Source organism: Dreissena polymorpha, chromosome 4, assembly GCF_020536995.1.
Source record: "Dreissena polymorpha isolate Duluth1 chromosome 4, UMN_Dpol_1.0, whole genome shotgun sequence".
NCBI classification, from domain to species: Eukaryota; Metazoa; Mollusca; class Bivalvia; order Myida; family Dreissenidae; genus Dreissena; species Dreissena polymorpha.
The window spans coordinates 125,399,084-125,413,119 of NC_068358.1; the positions used below are offsets into that span (position 1 = coordinate 125,399,084).

General features: G+C 35.5%; 1 protein-coding gene across 3 annotated transcripts in view; it reads left to right on the forward strand.

The window, feature by feature from the left end:
- LOC127876016 (carbohydrate sulfotransferase 15-like) overlaps positions 1-12,911 on the forward strand; it is a 49,596-nt gene extending 36,685 nt beyond the window's left edge. For 2 of the 3 annotated variants that reach the window (XM_052420843.1, XM_052420844.1), the window contains exons 2-8: positions 1,518-2,264; positions 2,447-2,657; positions 3,168-3,281; positions 4,125-4,284; positions 4,836-4,989; positions 5,534-5,681; positions 10,955-12,911. In XM_052420843.1, coding sequence (XP_052276803.1) covers positions 2,205-2,264; positions 2,447-2,657; positions 3,168-3,281; positions 4,125-4,284; positions 4,836-4,989; positions 5,534-5,681; positions 10,955-11,169 — 1,062 coding nt within the window. In that variant the 5' untranslated portion in view covers positions 1,518-2,204 and the 3' untranslated portion in view covers positions 11,170-12,911. The remainder of the gene's footprint in view (positions 1-1,517; positions 2,265-2,446; positions 2,658-3,167; positions 3,282-4,124; positions 4,285-4,835; positions 4,990-5,533; positions 5,682-10,954) is intronic. The other variant, XM_052420842.1, reaches the window with a different exon arrangement.
- The last annotated feature ends 1,125 nt before the right edge of the window (positions 12,912-14,036 follow it).

The window sequence follows — 14,036 nt, forward strand, 5'->3', positions numbered from 1 at the left end:
TAAAATACCACGCGGACATTTAAGTGAAGTAGGCCGGTAGTGTCATGTTTGAATTGTCTGAGTAAATATCGGTAAACGTGTTTTAAGAAGGCCATCTTGTTAATAATTATTATCCCGCCCATGATGATTAATCAATCAGCACTCATAACTGAAGGATTGGTCGTTTTGTTAGTTTTCAAGACACGATTCTCTTGTGAACGCATGACCAATTTTGAACCTAACACCTTTTTTACTTCAGCGTAGAAGTAGTCGGCACGTGATAATACCCGTATTGAATTCCGCATCGTTAAAAGCTAAGCGTTTTAAGGCCTGCCCGTCATAAATAGGTTGATTTTATACATGATGGAAGAAGTTATTTGCAATAATTTATTGTCTTGACTGTTGGCATGATCAGAATAAATGTTTGTTGGAAGTTAAAGGTGTGACTTATATCTATTTTGAATCTTATCAAGTAGACTGCATTGTTCACATATTTAAATGGATATATAAGGACTTTTGATATATTGATAGTTGATTGATGTAATACTTAATTTAAAGACGTTCTTTTTGTAGTTTTAAATCTAAAATTATAACATTGCGAAATGTCTATGGACAGTTTATGATATGGGTTATTACATTGTAAAACATACTTTTAATTTATCACCCGATACTTTGAATTTAAGTCCAAATTTTGATTAAAACACAACTTGTTTTGCTTAAATCAAAACTAAGGTGCGCTTTTATTTCAAATACTTACCGGCAACTTCTTGTGTCACAAAGAAATGTTTAAAAACAATTGGTCCAATTAATTGGAAAAGCAAATATATTCGTAGCCCAATAGTTATTAATTATGAAAACCTATCTATTTATTCATTATATTTTCTGCAAAATAATTAAGTATCAAGTTCAACATTCTTCCAAACCAGCATCTAATTATCTCATAAATGTTAAATCGTCTTTTAATACAATGCCTGTAGAATAAGCCGTTCTATCAGCATGGTGTCGATCACTACGATCCATAATCATATTAACGTTTAGGCGTATTTTACAGGTTATAAAAGGATGTTTTCCTTAATGAATTATTCGCAAAAAAACGTTTTAACACCACAGTACACAGAGTGGTATACTTTTCATTGTGGACTGTAACTGTGAATTACTTTATGTGTATATTTAATGTCTGGTTTATTCTTACATTAAAGCTTGCTCTAAACTTTCATCTATACCGTCTTATAAACTTCGAAATATAAATCAGCCGGTCTCTGAGGAAACTGGGCGTAATGCATTGGCGTAAAGTATCATCACATGCATTAAGCCCGCTTTTCCAAGAGCGCGACTCATTTATATATCAATCGTTGTGCCCAGGTCAATTGATATGCATACAATGTCCTGTTCTTGCATTGAAAAGTCTGATAATTTCAACAGCTTCGGTGTTCCGAATGTCAACTTTAATGGCACGTCAAAGGCTTGGATTTAAGGCTCAGAGTAAACAATTACATTATTAATTACAATAACCTCATGTCATATTATATATTTTTCAGAATTGTAATCGTCGCAAACTTCCTATCATTTTTCTCACCATCTGGCCAGTTGACCTATTCCGATCAGCGCATTGGTTCAGCCTTTGAAACTTGCAATCTCCATTAACAATGGATGTTACTGGAGCAACAATGCGCCCTTATCAGGCCTCGATGGCTGCAATGTGCTTTCGGAACATACGGCTTACGGTTGTCGCCAAGTTCACGTTTATTTGCTTGGTATTGATGTCACTATTCGAAACTGCTTTCAAATACGACGCAGTGGTCGTCATACAGACCTACCGGCCGGTCAACATTCAAGGGCAAGAGACTGAAAATGGCGTGACGGGTCTGTTCCGAACATTGAATACTGACGAATTCGCTAAAAGTATATCAGTGCTATTAAAAGTTACGCGAAACAAAAAGACATTTACTAACCAATCGGTGGATGAACAGCCAAAGTTCAATAAAAGCATCGATGTAGCTAATACGAAAGCAAACGGTTTTAACACAGTTATGTTCAAAACCTTTGAGTCGCAGACAGAAGACGTGACAAAAGTTTAACAAACGGACCGGAATGTTCTTAACACTGATCACCGTGTTCCTCTGACAGTGGCGGAAATCTTGCGGATAGGGTCCAAGCTTCCGGGAAACCTGACAAGGCTGCAGCCACTCGAATCAGGGGCAAAGGAGAGCCAAGAGTTTCCGGGGATGCCGGACCCCTGCGTAGGCCCCAACCGTATAACGGGTGTGGAGGACATCCTCTGTATGGTAAGGAGTGCATTATGTTTGTTTTATATTACCCCATCTGCCATAATAAGTACCTGCCTAAATCTTTAATTGAGTTTATCAGTTAATTACAAAAGGATGCATTATCATTGCAAAATCAACCGCCTATCCAGTATTTTGCAATATTTACATACATGTATATTGATATAAATCGTACTTTGCAGAAACCTCCGAAGTTCCTACCGGATTATAAGAACCCATGCTGGCATGATGGCAACACGTTCCGCTGCCTTCCATACTTCCACCTGATAGGGATCTGCAAAAGCGCAACTTCCGACGTATTCAAGCGTTTGTACATGCACCCGGATATCATTCCGAACAGAGGCGTTGGGAATAAAGAAACCTGGTACTGGTCGTGGAGGCGACTTGACATATGTAAGTCACGATAGAGATTTTTTTGATGTAATATTAAACACTTTGAAGATACTTTTAGTTTATTTAATATATAAATGCTACAGTACATTAAGATCGTCTTCAAACGCATTTCTCTGTTAAATTTATTTAAAGATTTCAATATTGAGCATCAAATATTTCTGAGCAAATGAAATTTTGTTTTAAAGCGATATATGAGTATGATAAAATAAAGCGTGTTAGTGGACCGTTTGCACGACTCAATGTTACTGTACATTAAAAATAATATGTTAAACATTTCCTTGAAATATAATATATCCATATTCCATTGAAACGTACTTTAGAATGTTCAATACGAAATGAAATACATCAATATGTATTACCGGGGTACTCGTAAATTAGTTCATGCAGCCAAATGTCACTATGTCTGTATACACAAAAATGTCAATTCGAGTAAGTACTATCACTTCAAATTGCATAATTGCATAACCCATAATTTAGTGTTTGTTAATCCCATAATTATTTGGTTTACAGTGAAAATAAACGGCACTTTCAACCAAGGAATGACATTGAAGGATTTTACTGATAAGTTCCGGTCTTCCGAACTTCAAGCCAAAGATGCCAAAGGCAAACATAACAAAATTACTGGTTCGTTCATTGATTTGTTTGTGTGTTCTTTATTTTACGGATTCACTCGTTCACTCATTCATTTATTCAAATAAAGTAGTTCCATATTTCATCTAATCCATTCATCCATTCAATAATTCACTTATTGCAGTCATTCAGGTAATAGTTTATTAATTCGTCATGAAACCATATCAAATGTTTCATTTATAACTGTAATGTTCTATTTCCGAAATCAGACACAAGTAACTTGTAAAAAACCTTTATTGCAAAAAAACCTTAAAGGGACCGTCAACCACAAACGACGAAAAAAGAAAAGTTCTAAAATACCGTATTTTTTACAATTATTAGTTCACATGTATATGGATTAAAATATCACGACTGGTATATTACATTAATTGAAAAAAAGTTAATATTTTCAGTATATTCGGTAATAAAATTTCGCGATGTGAAATCGAAAGTACATCGCAAAAATAGGTGACATAACGATATACACACAATAAATAACGCAAGTAGATTGATCATTTTATATATAAAATATCAATCTTCTTGCGTTATTTAAAGTTAACTGGTAGTTACCTGGTACCTGTACCCAGTAAAATTTTATTACCGAATATACTGAAAATATGAAAACTTAACAACTTTCTCAAGTAATGTAACATACCAGTCGTGATATTGATCAATATAAACTAATAATGGTAAAACAAACACGGTATTTAAGAACTTTTATTTGTTCGTCGTTTGTGGTTGACGGTCCCTTTTAAGTTCGCATTGGCATCAAATACTAAAAATGTTACACATATAAGACTACTCGCTTTTCCATTATATAGATACAAGTTTTCACGCATGCTTTCCATGTGCCTCTAGGTCACGGTGATCCCATGGACTTCTGGGACCGATTCGAAGATAGAAACACGCCACAGAACATACCCGGCGCCGACGAGCTACTCTGGACGACGCCATACGCCGTCCGCCACGTCAACCCGAACGTCAAGCTGCTACTCATGCTGCGGGATCCCGTCGAAAGGTAACGTTGTTTGGAGGGAGCCCTCTCATCAGTTTAGGCATGAGCATGAAATCCCCAGAGTGCAACCTTTTTCCGGTCCTTAGCGGTCAAAGACACGATAATGATTGGTTAAAGCCATTGAAATTTACATATATTAAGAAAGTTATGTGTAGTACCCGACTTTTTCGACTTTTAAATAACCGCTCCTGTAACATACCACTGTAACGGACGGAAACTCACTATTTACGTCTTGTAACTATTACTCGACCAGTGATGTCAGACCAGTTTCCCCGAGAGGCTCAATATTATTCAATGCAAGGTCGCCGTATATATACTTATTGGCTTTGAATGTCTTTTCAATGCACATAAATCTTTGATGTACTTTTATGTATTAATCCTACATCAATCAAGCTCATTGTCTTTTTAATACGTTTTCACCCACACACAATATATATTTGGATATTATTAAATGTATATTCACATTTATTATCATTTAAAGACATGTATGGCAAGTTTAAACCCAATTAATTGACGTTGCCCATCCTATGACGGAATTTTATCCGAATTTTCAGGTTGTTCTCTCACTATATTCATTTGCACTACGGTACCTCGGCACAGTGTTTTCATGAACACGTGGTGATTTCCATCGAACGATGGAATAACTGCACTAACTCGCATACCATTCGTCACTGCATTTACGATCAGCCCTTGTTCAAAAACCTTCCGGTAAGACAATTTTCACCTCGCTAATAAATTGTGGCAATTGTCTCTCGAATATTTAGTTCAATGCTAAAATACTATACATGTTTTATTGAAATATGTGGTGTTTTTTTTATTTCTTATTTTATTTAAATAATATCAGGTAACTGACTTGAACGCTTGTGTATGAATTGATATCTTTACATCGGGATAATTACTTTCTAACATATGAAATACCGGTGCTCGTTTCGTGGCTGCTAGATTGGTGTTAAAATAATTTTTATGCAAATATTACGCATTTGTCGCCGTGGTGTAATGGATAAGATGTCCGCCTAGTGTCCGGGAGGTTACGGGTTCGATCCCAACCGTGGGAGCGTTCTTTAGATCTCCCCCAAAGACACCAAGTACTGGTTCTAGGCCCAGGAAACGGACTCGAGAGCTTTCGATGCACTCGAGCTTAAATGAATAGGTTTAAACTAATACGCATTTAAAAAAATGAACATAGAACGCAATAAAAAACGAAAGCGCGCGACAATGATTGTAAATAAAGTTTCGACGATTTATAATGCAGGCCCCGATCTTGACGAGCTTCTACATCGTGCACCTGTTGGAGTGGCTAAAGGTGTTTCCCCGGGAACAGATTTTGATTTTCCGGAACGAGGATTACACGGTGGACATGATGGGCACCCTCACGGACATCTTCCGCTTCTTAGACGTCGGTGAGTGTTCGAGTGTGGTGCACACCGGTGCAAAACCAATGTCCACGCAGAGTTGTCGTTCCTTGCTCTCACATACAACTCTGCGAAATGCTTAGCTGGCCATTTTGTCTATAAAATAGGTAAAACCGAACAAACGCATTCAATGTATATTTGATTGGATATTTAAGATCGCATGCATTAAATTAAGAAATATGACTTTTAAATGTACGATAAATCGTGCAAAAACTTGCGAGTTTTAATGCAACTCTTTGGAACTAATTTATTGCCCATTTACGCAGATGGAATCATTCCACGCACTTCACAAATGTCAACAATTGAACATATTTTTTTTAGTGACGTTAATAAGAATTGCTTCGACGTGTGTATGTATGTTGGTTTCTTAACATAAAAAAAACATATCAATTTTATAATAATGAATTAAGACTGATATAATATATCATGGTATGAGATGGTTTTCTTTAATGAAGTGAATGCAATGTAACCGTCGCGCAAGAGATTGTTTAGTATTCTGTAACCTCAATTATGAACGCTTGGAATGATCATGACATAAATGAGACGCTTTCATAACAATAGTCCGTTCTGAGCCCAACACAGAGGTGAATGTAATGTAACCGTCGTGCGGGAGATTGGTGCAAAACATTGACGTAAATATGTTAATCTAAAAGTTATTTTTTATAGTATATAGTATATAGTATAGTTATATATTTTTAAAGTACAGCAGAGGTAACCACAACCTGTACGGTATGGTGACCACTGACCAACATCAAGACTTACCCGCTCCGGTAATGAGGATAAATCCAAGTCGTCTAAGCGCGTGTATCAACCTGACAGCCTGTATTCGCATGATCAAAGCCAAAGACCTATAGAATATTATCTATAGGTCTTTGTCAAAACTAATGTTGTTTAGTGTGTATAAGAGTGTCCCCGCTTTTGATAGCATCTAATAAATGTTGAAACTATATTTTTAAACTAACTGTGCATGTAAATTTATAACTGAATTGTGGTTGCTTATTGTGGCGACTTGTTTTCGGGGTGCCTTTCACATAGGTTTTGACCTCGCTCGACCTTCGTTATTGTCCAATGAAATCTTGAGAAATTTCCTGCATGTGAACGAATGAATACTACTTAAACTGCGCGAAAGTGACAACGTGCAATCTACAAAAAAATCATTTACAGCAACATAAAATGTAAATTACTATTTAACTCGGGAGTGTATCATAAACAAAATTATCATTTCTGCATCGGCAGTTTCGAAAAGTTTACTGAAGCAACAATTCGTTTTGCAACGACGTAGAATGGAAGTTCTGCGTTTAACGATTTTGTCTCTTATTAAAAGAACACGCGGTTACATCAGTTACACACTCCATAATCAAATACAGTTTCATACCCGTAGCCAGGGATGGGTGCGTTGGGTGCGTTCGCACCCAATTTTTTTGGACGAGTTAAAAAATTGTACTATAAGTTGCACCCAACTTTATTGGACTCAAAAACGGTTATTTTTTTCTAGGAACCCTCGTGAGTCTTCGTATTTAAGCGTTAAAATAATATTGTATCCATATGCAACTGACAGGTCACCATATAATTAATTTCTCGATTAAGTCATTTTCAAGATAACGCGTGATTTTTTTTTACAAGTTGTACCCGTAGAATTGTTTAAATCAACAGAAGTTGTGACAGCAAAAATTGAGAAGATCTAAGAAGCCGGTCCCCGCAAAATGGAATTGGAATATTTGTTACAAATAGATATTTGTTTTCTGTATAATGCAAAATTATTAACCTGGCACTCTAATCCGTATAAAATCGATACTTGATACACGACGATTGTTTTGTAACTTGTGTCATCGTAATTAATGTCTGTTATAGCTTTAACTGTAATAGATATCATAACAAAAGTTGAAGCCTACTTAATGTAGGTTGAAATCCCAGTCCAATAACCTTTTTCGACAATTATCTAACTGGCTGGAAAACATTTTGATTAACTTGAATAAATAAATAATCTTATAAAAAAACATTTTTGATAATTGTTAACGGAATGTTATGTCAGCTTCCGAAAATGACTGAAATCAAAGGATACCCTTCGACTATTGCCGAAGACTAATGAATCACTGGTGAATAACTTTGAATTATACCACGATTTATAACAATAACACATTGTATACAGCATTTTCGACAGACTGTGTTGTCTTTTTGTTATATCCCCGTACAACCATTTTCGGATCCCCTGAACGGTTTTCCAGCAAAAAATATCAGTTATGCTCAAGTCATGATAATTTTTATGTTGAATGACAAGAAAACAAATCATTGTTACAAAGCAATGTAACTTTTTTGTAGTTTACCAACGCTTAATGGCATCTGTTCTGCTCCACATGCATAACTTTCCAGAATGTTTTAATTATGTCAAACTTGACACTAGAAAATGTTTCCTACTCTTAAGCAGTTGTTATAAAGAATTTAAAACGTTATAACATATGATCAGATGGACGTCAACGTTTAATTTTATCAACTGTGACGAATCTGGAGCATATAATGGGCAAATAAGTACATCTTTTTTCTTCAACGTCCTGGTATACATTGTTAAGGACTTTGAGACCATAGGGCCAGTAGTTTGTGGTTACAGGGTCTTAATGAAGCCTAAAGTGTTATATGTTTCTGAAATTCGTAAAGAAAAAAGATAACTAATTTGTTAAAAATTGTTAAAAAAAAATTAAAGCAACCAGTTATACCATTTTGATTTGTTTTTAGTATTGATGCACATTAGAGAAAACCCAGTTTTGTTAGTCAGTGTTTGTTGTTCAATACACTATTATCACGTTTAGAGCAATGCTAGGCCTCTGGCACTATCCAAAGTAGCAGACAAACAATTGTTTTTTAAAAAAGAGTCAACTATTTCCATTACATTTGCTCGAAATATGAATGGTAGAATGTTGGAATGGTAAAACACACCAATTTTATTAAGATTCCAAAACTCCAGTAAATCAATATATTTTATACCGTTCTTATTGTTGATTTTACATTCTATAAATTTGTTGTTGCATATGCAAACAAAGTGTGTGCGCGCACGTGTGTGTGTCGGGTTAACAACCGTAAAAAATTATGTATTTCCATGACTGATCGAAAAAAGGTAGTTATTGAACAACGTGGTGGGGAATACATGTATGTTATATCCTATTCTTGTCGATCAGTCACTGAGTATGGTCAAATAAAGTTAAATTTCATATAAACATGCTCGTTAACTTCAGTTTCTAAATACAGTTAAAAAGCGACCAGAATACATGAGTTTACGTTTCATTTTTAAAATTGTCTAGGGGGAGGACCTCCAAAGCCCCCGATTGCAGATAGAACATCCCCTCCCGCACATACCCTCTTCGCTACTTCTTTGCTCAATAACAATCGTCGATTGCAGAAATTCGCATCCCCCTTTTTAAAACCCTGGATACGTGCCTGAGTAAGTGTGTATATATCGGTATATTTTGCACCATGTTGTTGTGGATCGATACATGCACAAATCAAGTTTGAGGAAATGGCCATTAGCCATGATTTGAACGTAAGGGAAAAATCGTTGTATTTGTTTTCTTGATAAAAATATAAACGGACTAAACACCCAAACATTCGATATGAACGCACTTGATGAAATGCATGTGTGCAGAATAGTGAGGTGACGCCTTGTATGTTACTGAAAGAAATATGCCTACCTACCCAACCGTTCATTGTGTGATGTGCGTAGATATTGGCTGTCGTGCTATTTATTGATTACACATACAATTTATGAACGTCATTATGACGTCAAACGTAAAGGAACTGTCAACCACGAATGACGAAAAAATAAAAGTTCTAAAATACCGTATTTTTACAATTATTAGTTTTTATTGATTAAAATATCACGACTGGTATATAACATTACTTTAAAAAAGTTGTTAAGTTTTTATATTTTTATGTAGACGGTAATAAAATTTTACAGGGTATGTGTACCAGGTAACTACCAGTTAACTATAAATAACGCAAGTAGATTGATCATCATCGTCACGTGGTAAACACAGGAATGCAAATTGTGCATGCGTAATGAACAGTATATATTGTATATATAAATTGGTCAATCTTCTTTTGGTTGGTGGTCACCAAACCGGACAGGTGGGGTTTCCTCCGGGTACTCAGGTTTCCCCCTACAGCACAAGATCACCTCAACATTAAAAATATTTCAGTAAACAATAAATAGCTGGAAATTGCAGCTATGATTCAAAATTCGTCCCAACTTTCGTGAGTCTAAAAATCTGATTAGAAAGGAGTGCTGGGACACACTCCGGGTCCTCATATAATGCAACCTCAGGCGCGAAGGGACCTCATAAACATCGAAATACACACACACACACACACACACAACACACACACACACACACACACACACACACACACACACACACAACACACACACACACACACACACACACACACACACACACACACACAACACACACACACACACACACACACACACACACACACACACACACACACACACACACACACACACACACACACACACACACACACACACACACACACACACACACACACACACACACACACACACACACACACACACACACACACACACACACACACACATCAATCTTCTTTTTTATGCGTTATTTAAAATGTGTATATATCATTATGTCACCTATTTTCGCGATGTACTTTCGATTTCACATCGCGAAATTGTATTACCGAATATACTGAAAATATTAACTTTGTTCAAGTAATTTATATACCGGTCGTGATATTTTAATCAATATAAACTAATAATTGTAAAATAATACGGTATTTTAGAACTTTTCTTTTTTCGTCATTCGTGGTTGACGGTCCCTTTAATGAAGACTGCTTTTTAAAACTCCCAATCAACCATATGAGATGTTTATCTTATCTGTGACGGCTGTACATTTATTTATGTGTTGAGAATTTATCGTTTTTTAACACAAAGGACAATATGTTCACATGTGTGATTTATACTGGCACGTATTGACGTACATATTGTAGTGCGATAATCTTAGCATAAAATGTCGTAAAATAACGTTCATAATTTATGTACGTATATATTGAATGAGAATAAATGACAGTTAAGCAATTAATATTGAAGACACTTTTTAAAAAATGTTCACAAATAATCCCGTAAAAAGTTCCCTTCAATGACCCTTTTTGAAACCAAAGTCAAACTCGGTGAAATAGTTATCTTGACTGGTCTTCTTAATAATCGGCCATGTGTAAATTTACTATTTCAGGCGTCCCGAGCGACAGCGTTGTCGCCAATATGACAGACATGACGCCCTTCTTCGTGTCGGAGAAGCGGAAGTCGGCCGGGAAAATACTTCCGGAAACAAAGCGCCTTCTAATGGAGCTCTATCGGCCTTACAATGAGCAGCTCGCAGCGTTCCTAGGGGACGAGAGATATACGTGGCGCGACGCTTCGTTTCCCTCCGTAAAGACTGTGAAATAGTAGTAATATAGTACGCGGCATACAGTCGGTATATCTCGTTGGATATGAACTATATACCTCGTTGAAAACATTCAGCATAGCTCGTGGAATATCTTCCATACACCGCGTGATATATAATCAGCATACTATCCATATTCGACTTAAGATACATTCAATAAAGCTCACGGAATGCTATCCATATACCGCGCGGTATACGGTTGACATTTTCCTTTGGATATTATCCATACGCCACGAGGGACGCAGCCATCATAGCTCGTGTGATACTTTTTATATTGGACACTTTCCATATGCCGCTTGAGATAACTACGGCATAGCCCATGAGTGACTGACATTCAGTGGGATACAAGCGGCATAGCCCGTGGAATACTACCCATACCGCGACGGATACTGTCAGCATAGCTCGTATACCGAGTGGAATATGGTCGACAAGGCTCGATGGTACGGTGGCATAGAGGTGACATTCACTTCTCTTTTTTTAAATTGGTCTCCTCTTTTTACTATCTCGTGGCCACGCGTTAGCTATGTCGTTGCCACGAGATAAAAAAAAGGAGTGCAAAACTAAATAAAAGCGGCGTACAATTAAAAAAAGAGCGGTGCTTCTCTTTTTTTAAATTGCTCTTCTCTTTTTTCTATCTCTTGGCCACGAGTTAGCTATGTCGTGGCAACGAGATAGAAAAAAGAGGAGTGCAAAACTAAATAAAAGCGGCGAACAATTAAAAAAAGAGCGGTGCAGTAAATAAAGGCAGAGTGCATTAAATAAAAGAGGAGAGAATTTTCGTCATCTAGAGATCCCGAGTTAGTCAGCCAATCAAATGTTGCGTAACATGCGTAAATATTCTGTACGCATATATATAGCTGGTCAAAGCAAGCAAGGCTCTGATATAACATAACATACTACTATTAGTACTACTATTACTGCTACTACTACTGCTGCTGTTGTAGTATTAACATTAAGCCCCCATGTATTACAATAGACATACGGGTTATCTAAATGGTTCTGTACTTCTTCTGGTGACTTACCTAGAAAAGCCATGTCATCCGCAAATAACAATAAAATTAAGGTTATGTCGTCTATATTAAGGCCAGACAATGTGCTATCTTGTAAAAATAGTTCCAAATCTTTTACAAACAGTGAAAAAATAATCGGGGACATTACCTCGCCTTTTCTTAGACCGACAGCATAACTAAAGTATTCGGAATATGATGTACACGACTTAACACAAGATTTAACATTTTCATACATATTCTTAATTATTCTCAATAGTTTACCTTGTACACCAGATTTATACATTTTTAACCATAATGCATTACAATATATACTATCAAAACATTTGAGCAAATCAACGTATATAACACACAAACGTTTGTTTTCATTTAAAAAATGCTGCACAACAGACAGCAAGATATAAACAGCATCAACACTTGAACATCCTTTTCTAAATCCAGCTTGTGCATCTGAAATTTTAGCATTATCTTCACAATAGACAATCAAATGTGCTAAGTAGCTGCTTAAAACAATAAACACACTTATGTCATTAACTTAATGCCGTAAGAGGTCCATTGTGCCAATTTGGCGCACATTTTGTGGTCCAGTTTCTGATACTATTTCATTAAATTTCTATGTTTAACGAATCCTTAAGAGAAAAAATTGATTAAAATTTGGTTAATAGAACAATAATTTATTATGTCGGACGCTTTGCAATATTATGAATACATGTTTGCTCTGCGGTTTGTTTATAGTTTTTTTTGTTTTTTTTTCTTGTTTTTTTTTTATTGATTTTCAACATACATCTCAATTACAACAAGTTAATACATATGAAGTTACATAGTTATACATACCAAAGTATCGTATATATTTACGATTTATGTACAAGCACATGTTTTTGGTATATACTAACAATAACACGTTATAAATGCATTTATTTGCTAATGCTTAATATTGTTCCCAGAAAATACATTTTGAGACGATGCTATATTATTTTGTTGAAGAGTGAAAGAGAGAGGGGAGAAATGTTTAATTATGAGAGAGAGGTAAAATTTATAAACATTAACACACATAATCAAAAAGCAATAGGTGTTTTCTAATTTCTTAAATTTCTGCAAAAAAAGGAGAAATGAATAGATACAAAAAAAAGTTAGCTTACCCTTAAAAATGTACATTTTGTTCATCAATATTTGCTTCAAAGTTTTAACCTATTGTTTCAAATAAAAATATTCCCATTTCTAGTCTTACAAGCGATTTATTTCTTTTTATGCCGACAGTACATATTGTTGGGCCCCCAAAAAGTGTTACTGTATGTGTTTGTGTATGCCTAGTCAGCGTGATAGACCATGTACTCAATTCTCCATTTCTTATGCAATTTAAGATATAGATTTATGTGCCTTACGTTTGTACAAAAAGTGCATTTCATCAACGTCATGGTTGAATCAGCGTGAATGCCTTCTTATGTACTTCCCTGATTAATGTGTGCTATGTTATATGTTTTACAAACACGCGCATTTGAGAGGTGTATCGGTATATGGTATGTGCGACCTCGTCGCTTGTTTACTATACAATTATCTATTTTATGAGCAGTTTAGACATATCATACAGAAAAATGTCCTAAAATATGTTAATTATTTGTAATCTAACACTATATTATTGTTTAAAATCAAATGCAGAGGAAATGCATAGCTTATTATAGGTATTAGTATAAACCATATTTAAGCGATTTTCGCATAATTGTTTACTATACGCATACAGTTATTGAGCTTTACGTGGCCCTTAATCCACCAGATAAACACGTTTGTTCAGGTTTTAACATATGGTATATTAATTTTAATTTTTTGCAAATATGACATTTAAAATAAATAGAATATGCAAAAAA